This window comes from Oryza sativa, chromosome 10 (assembly GCF_034140825.1).
Source record: "Oryza sativa Japonica Group chromosome 10, ASM3414082v1".
Classification (NCBI taxonomy): domain Eukaryota; kingdom Viridiplantae; phylum Streptophyta; class Magnoliopsida; order Poales; family Poaceae; genus Oryza; species Oryza sativa.
In genome coordinates, this window is record NC_089044.1 from 15,210,641 (window position 1) to 15,227,746 (window position 17,106).

General features: G+C 43.6%; 3 protein-coding genes across 3 annotated transcripts; 1 reads left to right on the forward strand and 2 right to left on the reverse strand.

Moving 5' to 3' along the window:
• Window positions 1–83: 83 nt before the first annotated feature.
• On the reverse strand, window positions 84–6,522 carry LOC4348629 (histone acetyltransferase GCN5-like). The gene is made up of 13 exons (NM_001423031.1): window positions 5,943–6,522; window positions 5,733–5,797; window positions 5,586–5,666; window positions 5,409–5,480; window positions 4,852–5,020; window positions 4,359–4,402; window positions 4,087–4,186; window positions 3,829–3,897; window positions 3,187–3,241; window positions 2,208–2,323; window positions 1,393–1,486; window positions 1,141–1,282; window positions 84–437 (listed from the first exon to the last, which is right to left on the reverse strand). Exons 1-13 carry the CDS (start codon window positions 6,405–6,407, stop codon window positions 374–376), a joined length of 1,536 nt encoding a protein of 511 aa, NP_001409960.1. The 5' UTR covers window positions 6,408–6,522; the 3' UTR covers window positions 84–373.
• A 3,413-nt stretch (window positions 6,523–9,935) lies between these two features.
• Window positions 9,936–11,309, forward strand: LOC4348631 (chitinase 2). The gene has a single exon (NM_001423033.1). It carries the CDS (start codon window positions 9,991–9,993, stop codon window positions 10,912–10,914), a length of 924 nt encoding a protein of 307 aa, NP_001409962.1. The 5' UTR covers window positions 9,936–9,990; the 3' UTR covers window positions 10,915–11,309.
• Window positions 11,310–11,575: 266 nt separating this feature from the next.
• Window positions 11,576–16,754, reverse strand: LOC4348632 (3-ketoacyl-CoA synthase 20). The gene is made up of 2 exons (NM_001423032.1): window positions 15,891–16,754; window positions 11,576–12,609 (listed from the first exon to the last, which is right to left on the reverse strand). Exons 1-2 carry the CDS (start codon window positions 16,644–16,646, stop codon window positions 11,794–11,796), a joined length of 1,572 nt encoding a protein of 523 aa, NP_001409961.1. The 5' UTR covers window positions 16,647–16,754; the 3' UTR covers window positions 11,576–11,793.
• Window positions 16,755–17,106: the final 352 nt, after the last annotated feature.

The window sequence follows — 17,106 nt, forward strand, 5'->3', positions numbered from 1 at the left end:
AGTGCAATCCAGGAGGGTGTTGTTCTTTATGCACGTTGGCCCATGATTTTTTTTTTTCAAACAAAGTCAACAGCCGCGCGAGCAAGTACAAACCTGATTCATTAAGTAAAGTGTGGTTTTGTGAATTTTACTCTTGCCCGGCGAAAAATTTACTGCCCCCTGTGAATTTTCCTCTTCATTCTGAAATACTTTGCACAAGCCAACTCACCCATCAACATGCCAACTTAATGTAAGCAATTAAATTGGTGAAAAATTAAACACGCCATCAGATTGCTACGTTAAAACTACAAAGCTGGAAAGCACAACAAGGGGGGCGAGAGCTATAACAATTTTACAACAACAATTGACTATATCAGATGTACCAAAGACCATGTCAGTTCTTCGTTGAGGCTTGGGCAAGCTGAGATGCTACTTTGTTTGAGAAGAAGCTCTCGAGCCTGCACAAAAAGAAGGAATAAAACCAAATCAATTAGACAACCAGGTGACTGAGATGCTACTTTCTTTGAACTCTCGAGTATGCAAAAAAGGAACAAAACCAATCACTTAGTTAGACAACCAAGTGACTATGGCCTTGTTTAGTACGCGAAAAAAAAATTTTTGGGTGTCACATCGGACGTTTGACCGGATGTCGGAAGGGGTTTCCGGACACGAATGAAAAAAGCTAATTTCATAACTCGATAGGAAACAGCGAGACGAATTTATTAAGCCTAATTAATCCATCATTAGCACATGTGGGTTACTGTAGCACTTATGGCTAATCATGGACTAATTAGGCTCAAAAGATTCGTCTCGCAATTTCCATGCAAACTGTGCAATTAGTTTTTTTGTTTATCTATATTTAATGCTCCATGCATGTATCCAAAGATTTGATGTGATGTTTTTGGGAAAAAAAATTGGGAACTAAATAAGGCCTACGTTTCAAACACGGACGATAAATAATTAATGCCAGATTTCCCCCAAGGTGAATCTTCTACTGGTTATGATAGAAAGACATTATTGAGTGCACATAAATCCAACATGAGATGTAACCACCCACGTTTCTATTAATGGTTAGGCTAAATATTTTCAAAGAAACATTGACAGATGCCTGACTTACAGGTAGATGAATATGCAAACACAAGATTGAAGTTCATTGCTCACCGTGAGGCACACTTGTAATAGATTGTATCGGGAGAGTTATAAGTTTTTGCATTGCTGAACATTCTCTTCATGTCAGCTACAAACATCTCTAGCGTCACATAATACTGCTCAGACTCAACTCTTTTTGACATTGTCTTCAAATCTGCAGACAAGCTTAGTGTTCAGAAACTGAATAGCTTAGATGGCACAAAACATAGCTTCGCCAAGCTGGGAAAAGAAGGGAAAATAATCCCCTAAATCATTCCAGCATACCAATAGGATCTTTGATAATGTCATAATAGTCAGGAACATCACGTGAATCCACTGGCTCTTTGAATGGCCAAGCATCAGGATGCTCATTCATATTCTACAAGACAAAGCTCTTATATCAGAATTGATAAAAGTATGAAGTATCTTTCGTAAGACAACAGTAGATCCAACACATCAGGTCATTGCAGATCTACAACATCTTTGGAACATAATCCTTTGAAAAAATTGTCTATAGAGCACTGTACTTGGTTGTCATGTTAACTCCCAATCACAAAACAAAATTAGCTATATCTGCTGGCAGATACTCTTTTGTTGCCGATACACACTAAAAGATCAGGTCTGTTTGCCCATAGTTTTGTTTGCTGGTGGCCATTGCAATCCATTAGCATAGTAGCATATGCACATGACTTTAAGGTGTGTTTTGAGTAATGACATGGATCCTTAGTGTTACATTGGTGTAGCCAGTTTTGCCTAATTTCTAAACCACACTGGACTGATGGTTGAGAATCACTAGTGGCTCACCTGACAATCAGCTTAACGTTTCAAAGGATAAATATGACTAATGTCTGACCATATGAAGTAGAGTTCACAGTGAAGTATACCAGAAATATTTGAATATTAAACTTATAAAATGTGGCCATTTCAATCATTGAACCATTGAACAGACCATCCAGCTGGTCTGGCTTTAGAAAATATGCTTGAAACAGAAAGGGTGCAAAAAATTCAAAAGGGAGCAAGCAAAGTACAGGTTTATCCAGTGAGGTCAAACCAAATGGTTGCATGTCATATAAAAAGATTTGCGAAGATAAAAGACTTGCCTTCAACAATGAACGCATTAGATTAGTAAGTTGTTGCCTGTAAGTACTGTAATCAGGAGAAAAGGCTGATCTTGATTTGGAATGCCCCCACTGATCTGGCGTCCACCCAGCTTCCCCTGCATCACATTGATTGTTCTGATCAGGCTTGCATCATAGCTAAACCAGTAAACCTAACAAGGCGGCAAAACAAATATGGTCGAATAAGACAGATGGATGAACATCTTATTTTAGAATTCTGTTCTGTATATTTAACAATCTCCAGTTGCCATATGATCATTTCTACAATTGGCTCTAAGGAAAACATCCTTGGGAGAGGACAGGAATGCGGTAGAAGCAATCATCATCGATAGCTGAGAGGCAGCACCGCAGTCCGCAGCACTCCAATGGGATAGCAGTGCACTGAACTCATGAATGTCAGAATGCATGGTATCACACTCTGGACAACTCCTTGCATCCTGACTGAGGCCCTGTTTGGCAGGGCTACAGCTCCAGCTCCACCTCTACTGGAGCTAGAGCTCAACCAAACGGTTTCAGCTCCACCCAAAAAGGGAGCAGAGCGGGCTGGAGTGATCTGAAAAAAATGAAGTAAAGGGGTGGAGCGGGGTTCAGGCCACTCCACAGCTCCACTCCACACACTGCTCCTAGAGTTAGATTTAGGAGTTAAGAGCCCTGCCAAATAGGACCTGAATGGGGGATGATGACAAATTTGATAGAATATTTGGATGGCATGCATGGCCCTACGTGTCATACTTCTCACGCATCTGTCCATGTCCATAAAGAATGTCCAGTGTAACCAATCATCTACTAGCACATTCGGTTGTTATCTGTGTGTTTTCAAAACAAACTACCACTAATGCAAATGCAACGCCTTTCAATGAGATCAGCTGGAGCAGATGGCTCAAGAATTTAGAAAGAGAGAACTGTGCGAACAGCATTGAAGATAACCAAACTTATGTTAATATAGAAGTGTTTTACTTACTCAAGCCTTGGATGTCTTCTGGTTTCATCGTTCTTCTTGGAATACCAGCTTCTTTCTACAAATAAAAAAAGAGAATAACAGGAATAAACCTGTTAAATGCCATGTTTTGATCGATAAGGTTAACCAAGATTGTGTACAGCAGGGTCAGAAACAACAATGCAAAATACATTATATGTGACTTACACCAGTTATAGTCCATTTGTTTCTGTCCTATCTAGTACAAACCCAAAATGAACAAGATAAATGTGACGGGCACTGGTTGCCAGTAAAATTTTTTAAAAAAATTCCTTTATTTCCCTAGATGATGCCATTACCTAACAAGATGCACACTGGATGGATTCCTCGTTAATCATACCAAGGTGTGCCTCAAATTTTACTAACATGATTAGTTATTCCATTTTTGAGAAATAAAATGTGCAAGTGACACACCAAAACTTTTTGCAATGGATTCATTGGCACAAAATTGAATTGAAGTCTAACATATAATAGAGACAAGGCATGTTTGACAAGGATATCAACTAAAACAATCCTTTTTTACCTAAGACTAGCAGTTTTTTCTCCAACAGCAGGTTCATCTATTGCACATATCAAACTGATAATATTTGACAGAAATAGATTCCAAAATAAGAAGGAACAACTAACCTTTTGGAAGTCAATTCCAGAATAAACAATATGGCAGTTTGAAAGCTCTCTGATTTTCTCATCAATTGCCTGTTCAGTCAAAATACAGTCAGTTGCCAAAACAAAAAGAAAACTTCAATTGGCTTATAATGATATGAATATCCCAGTTGACTAATGATTTGCACATAAAGTTATCAAGTGCTCAGGAGTCAGGACAGCTGAAAAGGAGTAATATTGCTTCCAGTTTATGTTTAAGCAGCAATTAGCCTTTTATGTCACCTGTCTTTGACGCCTAATCATCGTTGCCAGATCAACATATGGCAACTTTTGATCAATTCTGCACTCCATCAATATTCCTCCATCATAGTCTTTAATGTACCTGGAATCAGCAACTATTGAGTTCAACAGATAAAAACCTGCTGTAGCCTAGTACAATAATACTCTCAGACAACAAGTAGTGTTATCATTGTTACACTTTTATTAGGAGTTACTGACTCACTTTATACTTCAAGGAAATGATAAAACAATATAATTGACAATAAATTGCTTACCCTTGCCATCTTTCTTTGTCCAATGTGATCTCCTTTGTGAAACCCTACAAATTGCCAGCAGCAAAGGACAATAAAATAAACCAAATTATTGTTTGCAAGACATATGCTAATTGATCTCTTTTGTTTAAATCGTCAAGAATTCTTATGATCAAGAAACTACTAAGTACAGAAACTGTTGCTGAACATATGCCTAAGGGAACTAATTTATAGCTGAAACAAAACTGTAGGACTTAGGAGATAAGTTGAACTATTAAAGATTCAAAGTTAGTCACCTGATACAATCTTACAAAGACTGCTAGACAATGTTGGACACAACATGTTTAGAAATAACTTTATAAACCATGCATTGAAACATTCTTTTTGTCGCTAATTCTATGAAGTCACTATTTCGTTAGGTTCAAGTGTATTTCGTAGCTGCCACTTGAGAACAATCACAAAACAATGAAATTTTAAGAAAGAAAGCATATAAAAGAGTTCAGTCAAATAGTCAAACCTGCTTTACAAAATAGCCAACGGCATTGTTATCTGCATAAGTTAAGAAATGAGTGAGCCCATCAGCATCTCGGGCATGTTGCTTCAGGTGATTCATTAACCGTGTCCCATAGCCTTTAACTTGCTCATCAGCTGTAATTGCACAAAATGCTATTTCTCCAAACTTCTGGCTACAATTTCAAAACCTATATTAGGACAGAAACTTATGCTGCAGCAGAAAAGGAACATCTCTGGCATGGTGCATGGCATGACGCAACAGAAATAATCAATTGCCAGACAAACAGAAGTGTGCATGCTGTCCTACAACATAACCTTTACTGCTTTGAGATCACTGAACAATAAATAGTAGAATCCTATAACACAATCTCATTATCAAAAATCAACGTTAGCTACAAAAACTTAAAAGAACAGCTCATAGCTTCCATTAGATTTCATTATCAATAACTATCAGATATCTAAACAAAAAAGTACCACAACTTGATCATTCATGCAAGTGCAAATACATATAACAGATGTCAATACATCATACAAGTTCTAGCACCAAGGTGGAAATATTACCTTGTATAAGGCCGGTAAGTAATGCCTCCTACAACAATATTATTCCTGATAACCATCATTGATTTGTGAGTTCTGCAAGACACATCACAATAATTTCTTTTATAAGCACTAACGAAGAGAGATATTCTTGTCCTCTGCTTCCAAAATACGTAGTAGGCACATTACACTGAGAATTACCTATCCATAACAAGACGGACAATGTACTCTTTGGGCATGTTAGGAAGCTGCCGAGCAAAGATATTCTTCAAGCCTACCAACCTGGGGAAAAACATCAGTCACTAACAAATCTGAGGTTGTTTGGAACAATAATTTTAGCATACAAACCAAATCATATGTTCATCAACTCCATCATTAGAATAGCATAGAAATTTCAGCCTCCCTGCTTCTTCCTGCAGAACAATCCACCAATTTTAGCAGAAGTCACATTCTAAAATTCAAGAAACAGTACGAAATGCTACTCCAATTTGACTGCTCCGATGTCTAAACCCTACAAACGGCCTATCAAATCGAAACAGTGCAAACCAAATACTTCACCTCACGCTTGAGGCCCTCCTCTCGAGCGCTATACGCGCCACTGGTCTGAATGTTGTCAGTGAACAACCCCTTCGGGTCCTCCTTGCCGTCGCCGGCGGCAGCGGAAGCGGAATCGGGCTTGGGAGCGGCCGCTGCAGCCGCGGCCGCGGCGGCGGCAGACACGGTCGAGGACTCGGGCTTCGGCGGGCGGCCGGATGAGGACGGGGGCGCGCCGTCGAGGCGGGCGGCGGTGAAGGTGTGGAGGGAGTCGTCGTCGTCATCGTCGGAGTGGGAGGAGGACGGGGAGGACGGGCGTGAGGGCGACGACGGGGAGGTGGACGGCGACGACGGCGCGGTGGTGTCGTCGTCCTCGTCGGCGGTGGCGTCGGAGAGGGACGACGGCGGGAGCTTCCGCTTGCGGTGGGAGGCGCCGCCGCCGGACGTCGCGCCGGAGTGGGACGGCGAGGGCGCCGCGAGCCCGTCCATGGGGAGGGGAGGGGGGAGGGGGGAGGGGGCGTGATTCTAGAAGCTTCGAGAGGGTTAGGGTTTTTGGCCGAGATCTGGGATCCAGAAGCTTCCGACGCGGCACGGGGTTCGAACCGGGAGCGAGGAAGATGGGAGAGGGCGAGTAGGATTTTCTTTACGGGCCGATTTTTTTCCGTGGATGAATTCAGCCCATAATCAAATTCGGCCCACTTATTTTCTATGGATGAATTCAGCCCATACATAGATAAATTAAGCCCACTTCTTTTCGGCCTAAATCGTTTTGTGAACATGTGGATCGTGTGAGTGAATGAAATTGGTCAGGAACTCAGGATGTGAAATAATTTAAGGAGTGTCAAATTATCAAATCTCTCGAACGAATTCAGCCTGTTAATCAAATTGGCCCACCTCATTACGTGGATGAATTCAGCCCGTAAATAAAATTGGCCCAGCTTAATCCGTGAAAGAATTCAGCCCATAAAATAAAGCAGCCCAACAATTTTCCATCAGTGAATTCAGACCATAAATCAATTTGGCCCAGATTTTTCCATGAACGAATTCGGCCTATAATAGAAGCTGGCCCATGAATGAGCTCTGTTCATAAATTAAATTTGGCCCACCTCTTTTCCTGGATTGAATTCGGCCTATAAATTAAAATTGGCCCATCTTTATCCGTGGAATAATTCAGCCCATAAATGAACTTCACGTTGGGCTTTTGCAGAGATTCAGCGGGCTGCAATTTTCGTCTTCGTGGAGCAACCTTAGTGGGCCAGTTCTTCTGTGGGCCACCTTATGGGCCTTTAGTAGGCCGCTTTAGTTAGTGGGCCATAACATTGGTGGCCCGTTGGGCCGTTTGCCGGTGTCTCGCTCGCTGTTGGACCATATCACTGGCTGGCGATAGCTTCGGGTTATGTGGGCCCTTTTGTCAGTGGGTGTTCTCGTCGAGCCAAAGACATCCTCTTTTACGCCAACGGAGAAAGAAAGCGGGAAGCAGAATGCTAATTGCGGTTGAAGCCTCCGCTTGCGGCGGCGGCAGGACAAGGAGGAGGAGGAGGAGGAGGAGGAGGAATTTGGTAACGATTTCTTCTCTCTAATCCATTCTGCTCAAATTATACCCCGGGAATGCATCTGTTCTTGTCCAGATGTGCAAAGATTGGGAGGAAAGATCCGTCTTCCCTTCGAATTTGATCACCGCGGCATGATTTCAAAGATGTGAGAAGTTTTTTTGGGGGAAAGTATGGGGGGGGGGAGTTGATTCAGTCTTTCTGGGGGATCTTTGAGTTCACTCGAAAATTAGTGCGTTCCATTCCTTCGTTCATGTTTAATTTCAGTACTCGGATACTCAGTTTATCACGAAATTTAGTACTATTTGTTGCCAGAAAATTGCAATATTGGGACTGAAAGTCAGACTGTCATCTGTTCCATAGATGATATCTTTAGGAATTTTCATGGGCTGCAACTGCAGAAATGCTGAAGGCACACAGCAACTTGGAAGAGCAGTCTCTGTGTGTTTTTCTTTTTATCTCTTAGATTGATTATTGAGCAGTTCCACTCCGCATGCTTGCTGACCCGACGCATAAAAAAAAATCAAAACTTTTGTGCTTGCTGTTGTTGTCCATTGTCTCCATGTGTATTATGTGTTGTTTTCTGGTATATATGGACAAGGAGCTGAATTGTTAGGCAATGTCCAACTACATGAATAAATCCACAAGTAAAGACAAGAACGAATTCACAAATGAAGACACGTGTTCAGTTGAAAGATTGCACCGTGTGAACTGTTAACAGTTGAATGTTCTCCAAACTCAAGAGATGCCTGATCAAATAATCCACCGGGTTGTTATTTTCTGTTATAGTTGAGGTTCCAATGCTGTGAGATATCTGGCTTTCTAGTTTGGGAACTTTGCAGATAAGTTTCTCATTTGGTGTATGGGAGCTTATTTCTCATCTTTATTGTATAAACGAATTTAAAAAGACTAATTAACCAGTATGAATATGCTGCATGATGGCTGATTGGTTTCCTTTAAAAGACCATTTATGTAGAAAATACTAGTATCAAATTTAAGTGATATCAAAGTTGACAAAATGACCACTTCATATATGAATATCAGACAGAACCCCATGCCTACTGCAACATATTTAGCATTTTGAACTAATTGTTACAGGATGCTAATGCAAACACTACTGGTGATAAGTAAAACGATATCACTGGTTACAACCAAAGGAGTTGTTAAGTTCTGATATCGCACTCTCTAGTGTCGCTCGTGTCTTATCTTTGCATGTAATAGGTCAATGCAAACGTAATATCTGCCTTGTAGAGGCATTACCTTGATGCCGGTAGATGTTATGTTCATTCTTCATTGCTTATTGAAATGCTATTTTCTAAAAACAGCACAATGATCTGTCACTGACTTGTTCTTCCATCATGTGCAGATGTAGTGAAGAAGATCTGCTACTTTGTTATTCAATCTCACTGACTTGCCACATGCAACGATCATGGGCCTTAATCCCCGCCAAAAAATGTGGTGCTAGTGGGAGGGTTGGTGGAAGTATCATTGGCTTATGATGACAACTACGACACTACAAATCAATTTTCACAATGAATCTGCTCTTAATTTAGTGAGAGCAACCATGAGGACGATGCTTCACAGGCAAGTGCTATTGCTCTGCTAGCCTGCTACATGCAGTTCCAATTAATGTGTATCTCAAACCTTTACAGAACATGTATTATTTATGAGAAAAAGATGTCCGCATATCCTTTCCAACATATCGGTATCTCATCTTTTTAAGTCAAAATTGTTAGTATCAGAACAGAATATCTATCAGATAGCAGGCCTAACTTTCTGACCTACTCCTTATATCTTAGTTCAGGGTTGTTCACAGAAGAAACAGCCCAATTTAGCAGCTGTTCTTTCCTTTTCTCCTGTCACTGTAGCAAGAGAGAAAGAAAGTGAAAGATTAGCCCCACTATTCACAAACTACTGAAATAGATCCAAGAAGAAAAGTATTTCAAAAAGAAAATTTGAAAAAGAATAATGTTTTTTTTCTCCTGTCAGTCATGCCAAAATCCAAATGAGACAGTGTAGTTGACCTTTGCAGTCAACCAGTTTGGCCTCTGTACTAGCCCTGCTTTGGATCTTCTGGAAGCTGTCCCTGTAAGGTTTACTTCAGTTTGTGGATTTCAAAAGTTGGGACTTTTCTTTGATATAGTTAGTTGGAAGAGTAAGACAGAAGTGTACCTAATAATCAGAATATTGTGAATTTTTTTAGTCACATATTCTCTCTTCACATCTTAAAGATTATCCTGCATGGCAAATCAAATAAGAGTCAGCCATTGAGGAACCCTTCCAACCTCATCCAATCGAATCAGTTGAAAATTTTGACCTTATCTCCTACATTCAAACCTTGGTTGAGCAGTCCATTCAGAAGGCTCTGTTTCTTCAGCACCATTTAATTTTTCATTTGACAAAATCTTGGTGGTTGATTTGTGAGCCACAAAACAAGTTATAAATTCAGCGTTCTTCTGAAGATTGCAGCAGCGTCCTCAACCAATCAATTGCAAGCAATTTCTCCATCACAGAAGTCACCAATGGGCTCCGCCAAGCTCATTGCTGTAGTCCTCCTCCCGGCCCTTCTGGCCTTCCAAGCTCCAATGGCCACGGCAGTAAACTCCAACCTCTTCCGGGACTACATCGGCGCCATCTTCAACGGCGTGAAGTTCACCGACGTGCCAATCAATCCGAAAGTCCGGTTCGACTTCATCCTCGCCTTCATCATCGACTACACCACCGAGACGAACCCGCCGACCCCGACCAACGGCAAGTTCAACATCTTCTGGCAGAACACGGTGCTCACCCCGTCGGCCGTCGCGTCGATCAAGCAGAGCAACCCCAACGTGAGGGTGGCCGTCAGCATGGGCGGCGCCACCGTGAACGACCGCCCGGTCTTCTTCAACATCACCTCCGTCGACTCGTGGGTAAACAACGCTGTCGAGTCCCTCACCGGCATCATCCAGGACAACAACCTGGACGGCATCGACATCGACTACGAGCAGTTCCAGGTCGACCCGGACACCTTCACCGAGTGCGTCGGCCGCCTCATCACGGTGCTCAAGGCCAAGGGGGTGATCAAGTTCGCCTCCATCGCGCCCTTCGGCAACGCCGAGGTCCAGCGCCATTACATGGCGCTGTGGGCCAAGTACGGCGCCGTGATCGACTACATCAACTTCCAGTTCTACGCCTACGGCGCCAGCACGACGGAGGCGCAGTACGTCGACTTCTTCAACCAGCAGATCGTCAACTACCCCGGAGGGAACATCCTTGCGAGCTTCACGACGGCGGCGACGACGACCTCGGTGCCCGTCGAGACGGCGCTGAGCGCTTGCCGGACTCTGCAGAAGGAGGGGAAGCTGTACGGCATCTTCATCTGGGCTGCTGATCATTCCAGGAGCCAAGGGTTCAAGTATGAGACAGAATCGCAAGCACTTCTGGCTAATGCCACCATCAGTTACTAGCTAGTAGCTAGTTTTGTTTGCTGCATTATTGTTTCACATTTTTAAACAAAGATCACAAGAGCTGTACTATGAAAATAAGCAACTCAAATTTGAAATACGAATTTGAATTAGCATCTAGTATATATCTAGCCGTGCATCATTCCAGCTGGAATTTAAGATAAAACCCCAACCGTGTTATACGTACAGACATGCTTATGTTGTGTATGTCATTATTGGATTGTTCCTGTTTTGTTGAATTTGTGTCTGGTGATGATCTGTGTGTTAATTTTAATTGCTTGCTGGTGGAGCATGCGGACCTTGATTAGTTTGTCTAGATAACCTACCCTAGTAACATGTCTTCTGTCAGTTCTGTGGATGTGGTGATATATATGTACTATGAGTATGTAGCTTCTTCTTCACACCATTGTTGACAGTCTGTTCTGTCCTTGTAAGTTCGTTAGTTTGTCCATTTCCTATGGTCAATGCACATTAAGCTAATGATCCAACACCTCTTCTAATAAAAGTCTAAGCCAAACCCAAGTTGTATTACCTTTTTTCCATGGCCTCATCACAGTACAATGTGGAGGATCAGATTGATGCATGTTCTCCCACTGATCTAGGGTGATCAACCTCCATATCCAGGGCATCCAACAACACCATGGAGATCAAGATCCCACCAGGATTTCTTGCAAGTCCATAGAATTAATCAGGACACACACAAACACAATGATTGATTAATAGCCAAATTAAGCCCTAATAATAAAGGCCTATCATCATCATCATCATACATAAGCAGCCTAGCAATGGCTCCATATTCTTGAGATCATCATATCGATCGACAGAACAAGAAGTCTACTACTTATAAATTATAATAGCTATATAGCCTCATATATCCCCTTATTAGTTTGGGATCTGGTAGGAGGTCTCATCGATGGGCGCCACCTTGGGCACGTCGACGGGGAGCATGTCCACCTCCTTCATCCACGGGTTGTCGCCGGCGTCGAGGCCCGCGGCGTCGACGGTGCGCAGCGCCCTCCACACGGCGCTGTTGCACTTGAACCCGGAGCCGAAGGCGATCTGCCACACCCGGTCGCCGCGCTTGATCCTCCCCTTGGCCTCGCAGTAGGCGAGCTCGTACCACAGCGAGCTGCTGGACGTGTTGCCGAAGCGGTAGAGCGTCATCCGCGACGGCTCCATGTCCCACGGCGAGAGCTTGAGGCTCTTCTCGAGCTCGTCGAGGACGCCGCGGCCCCCCGCGTGGATGCAGAAGTGGTCGAGGGCGAGCTTGAAGTCCGGGAGGTAGGCCTTGACGTCGGCGCGGAAGACGCGCTTGAGGACGACGGTGGCGAGGAAGCGGAGCTGCTCGGAGATGGGGAGGACGAGGGGGCCGAGGGTTGTGATGTTGGTCTTGAGGGCCTCGCCGGCGACCACCATGAGCTCCTTGGAGAGGGAGACGCCGACCTCGCCGGCGTCGTCCTCCTCCTGGGTCACGCACCCGAAGCTCTGGTCGTGGGCGCCGCGGTGGGTGCGCACCGTGTGGATCAGCTGGTACTTGGCGCGGCCGCGGCGGTCGGCGGCGCGGTTGGAGAGGAGGATCGCCGCGCCGCCGACGCGGAACAGGGTGTTGGTCACCAGCATCGGCCGGTTGTTGCCCATGTACGCGTTCAGGGTGATGTTCTCCGTGCTCACCACCAGCGCGTACGTGTTCTCGTGCACCTGCATGCGATGCGATGCAGTTATATAATTCTGTGTAATTAAGAGAACGTACTACATACATTTCCACTGATAGGTACTACCTCCATCCCATATTAATTGTCATTCTAGATTGTTTAACATGGATTAAGGTTTGATGAAAAAGAATGATGGTTGGATGTGGGAGGATAGTTGAGGGTAGAAAAAAGAAAATTTTGAATTAGAAGTGATTGATGTGACAAATAGTACCCTATAGTGACAACTATTTTAGGATAATATTTGAATCCTAAAGAGACAACTAATTTGGGGCGGAGGGAGTAGAAGATGATTAGCAGAAGTTATATGTCTCTCTATCTAATTCTGTCTAATTAAGCTCATTTGCTCAGCAACTCCATGAAATATTTGTGAGAATATTTTGTCTAATTAAACCACGCACACTCCGATGCATCAACAAACTGACTAAACAAGTAATGGTATTTCACAAATTAGTTAAAACTTAGCAGAATTGATACTAATATTTCAGAAAATAATTTACGATTAGCAGGGGCTAGCTATATCTCTGTATAAATTCAGCGAATATTAGCAACTCAATGAATTGTGAATTAATATTTTTTCCCTTGGTCATCTCTAGGACCACACATGGAGAATGAGCTGGACCTCCATGAATATGCTTACTCATGCGCATATGGCGATCGACAGATCGATTAAGGGCCTGTTTGGTACAGCTCCAACTCCTAAATATAACTCCAGGAGTTGAGTCTGGAGTGGAGTTGTGGAGCTGCCTAAACCCAGCTCCACAACTCTAGTACATTTTGTGAGAGAGCTCCACCCAACTCCACTCTCAGTTTTGGTGGAGCTGAAACTGTTTGGCTGAGCTCCAGCTCCAGGAGGGGTGGAGCTGGAGCTGGAGCTGTGCCAAACAGGCCCTAAGGTACAGGTACCCATCATTTCTCTCTCAAATGTATTTTTTTTGACTTAGCAATTTAGCATAGACATACTGGCACGCACAGTTGGACATGAACAGTATAGTGGTACTGTACAGAGCAGAACAAATGCTGAAATTTATTGCGTTTTGTTGTGCACTCCATGTGCCCATTCACGGCGCTCCATAACCATATATTAAGTGCGTGTGTGTTCTTGCACATTGGTTAAATGCATATTGGGACATTGAAACTTTCCTAGTTAGCCTAGCTGCCTGCATAAATGTAGCTCTGTACTAATCACAAAAAGAAAAAAGAACTTTTTGGTGTTTTGACAGTCAGCAAGAATATGGTATTTGGTCACTAAATAGATTTTATTGTCAAATACATAAAAAGAACTATGTATGTTCCATTTTTGACTGTGCATGTAGTGAGACGAATTACACAATTCGACACATTCTATGCTGATTTTTTTTTGTCCTTTTTACCTTGCAGATGCTATTTCCAAAAAAGTAAGCACTGCCAAGTCTTGTATACAGTACATGTTGCATTTGTGGAGTAGTTACTGCTGCCAAAAATACAGCTTGGAATATGGGAGGTAAAATAACTACTCTACTACTGGTATATCTGAACCTCCACCAAACCACATTTACATCTCTGCTGGGTCAGAGACGGAGTAGTTCTTCACCGGTCAGATAGTGTGTAGTATGTATATATCATGGGGCACTCATGTCTAGTACTTGTCATGATAAATCGATGAGTCCATGATAAGACACTACTCCTACATGCGATGCTTTGTCAGTGTCAAGGAGAGCTTTATCCTTTTTTGATCTGCATTTGGTATATACTAGCTAGTATCTTTCAAAGAAATGGTATGCAGAACTAATTAATTGAGTGACATTTTCATGATATTTTTGATGGTATATGCAATAGATGAGTGCATGTGCACTTAAGTTGCAAATTGACTTTCACAAAAGGTTTTACAATTAATGCCTGGTAGTCTGATGGGGAGGCCTTTAATTAGTTTGAGAAAAGTAAGATTTGAATCTATCATTGTTGTTTAGTATAGGTAGTTCTTGGAGAAGGCTCAGTTATGTTGGCAAGTTTCAACTAGTCCTCAGCATTTTGAAGAGCTTTAACTTAGTAAATTCCTACAATCTAGCCTGCACAAAATGTTGTAGTAAATATTATTAATTACATTTCATTTTCCTCTTGCTTCTAAAAACAGAGGCATTCAATTATTTCACATATGGCCAAATAATATATTGTTCCAGTTTCCAAAGATAAAGATATTACTACTCTCAATTTGTGAAAGTATATCCAGATTCGCAAACAAGTAAATTCAATATGACTTCAAGAGGTAAAAGCATTAAGAGAACATCATGCTACTGCATATCTGCATCACAAGGGGGAAAAAAAGGAGATCACTAAGCTGTGCCAGTAAGCAGTCTGCTCTAGGAGTAAATTTTGCAACATGCATGACTGAGCATGTTATTTAAGACATTAAGATAGTCTGCTCCCTGCAGGCTGAAACACTGAGGTCCTACTCAATGCAGTTCTTGTCTGGCATCTCATGGTCAGATGGTCTTGGCATATAGCATTCACTTGTCAGCTACTACTACAACACTATTACGTACTAAACATGTAGTCTACACAAGCATTTAGATGTTAAATACCTGAATAATGATCGCTCACAACGTCGCATGCATATTTTATTCTCAGGAATAAATCAAACTAGCTACTCTGGCCATAAGCTCATACAGTTTATCTTTGATAATTTTACCATTAACACAAACCTGTGTATGTATCTATCTTGCATATATCATAATATTACCATCGGATTTTTGTTGCAATTTATTCGTTGTGAAAGTACTTTGGTTCTTTCTATGGTACTGAAATGGCTACATATATAGATCTAGTCTCTTGTTTCCAAAAGATCAATTGCCGAGATTTATAGTCACAAATGCTTTTACTTAGGAGTAGAGAGACGTATATTAGGGGAGGAGAAACTGATATGCAAATAAGCATGTTACTCCTACTTATGAGTGAGTTATGACTATTGTCATTTCAATTGATCACTATTGTGAAGTGTTTGTGGTGGGGTCAGTCTCTCGCATGCATGCCAAGATTCTCCTCTCCCATCATTTAATATTCCATCCATCCGTATCTCAACGCATTAACTGCCTCGGTATTCGTGCATATGCAATTGCATTGCATTGCATGAGCCATGCATTAATAGATATTGAGAACCTACTTGTATGCACGGTGCTTCTGTCACTAACATGTGGGCCCGATGATCTTTGGACCATGTGTCAGTGACAGGCGCGGTGCAGACCGACTCCAGAGGATGCAGTACAGTACAGTAGTATCATCGATGGTGTGTACCTGGAGGAGGCGCTTGGCGAGATCAATGGCGATGATGCCGGCGCTGCATCCCATGCCGCTGAGGTTGTGGGAGACGACGCCGGGGCGCATCCCGTAGCGGTTGACGATGAGCGAGGTGAAGGAGGGCGTCGGGGAGAGGAGGCTGGAGTTGAAGATGAGCACGCCGACGTCGGCCGCCGCGACGCCGGACTTGCGGAGCACCTCGTCGACGACGCCGAAGATGACGGCGTGCGACTCCTCCCTCGCCGTGCGGAGGCACATGTCCACGGGGAGGCTGATCAGCGACGTCGGGAAGTGGGTCGCCTCCCCGAGCCCCGACCGCTCCAGCATCCGCTTCTGGAACGCCATGCTCTCGCCGCTGAACCGCCCGCACCGCCCGAAGTGGGCGATCGTCTTGGCGCGCGACGCCTCGTGCTCCCGCGGCGCCTTGTAGCCGGCGAGGTCGATGAGGTAGACGGGGCGCGGGCGGGACGCGGCGTAGGTGTACGCCGCCAGCGCCGCCGCCCAGCACGCCACCGCCAGCGCCGGCGCGCTCGGGCCCAGCTCGCCGGCGAGGTCGGACCACAGCGCGCGCGCCCAGCGCATGGTGCTTCCGCCGGCCGCCGCCGCCGCCAGCAGCGTCGACAGCCGCGGCGCCGCCGCCACCAGCGCCGTCACCGCCACGATGTGGGGGAGGTGGCGCACGGCGCGGCGGAACAGCACGCCGGCGTGGTTCTTGGTCGCCAGCTTCACCGTCCTCACCAGCTCCCTGTCCATTGTTATCACCAGTTCACCTCTCACCTCCTCTCTCTTCTCTAGTCTTCAATGGAAGCAAAGGAAGAAGAAGAGGAGGAGGAGGAGGAGGAAGGTATGGGAGCAATGGCGAGAGGGTGGATTTTATAGGGTTTAGAGGGGAGAGGGGGAGCTTAGTGAGAAGCAGCTATCAACCAGCGAATGCATTAACTGAATGCACGCATGTACATCCAACGTGGCAGTATACGGTACTCTCTTCGTTTCATATTACAAGTCGTTTGACTCATTTCTTTGCCAAAGTATTTTTAGTTTGATCAAGTTTATAAAAAAATAGCAACATCTATAACACGGAATTAGTTTCATTAAATTTAACATCGAATATATTTTGATACAATGTTTGTTTTGTATTGACAATTTGACTATATTTTCCTATAAACTTGATCAATTTTTTTAAAAAAAATAACTAAGAAAATAGTCAAAAGAC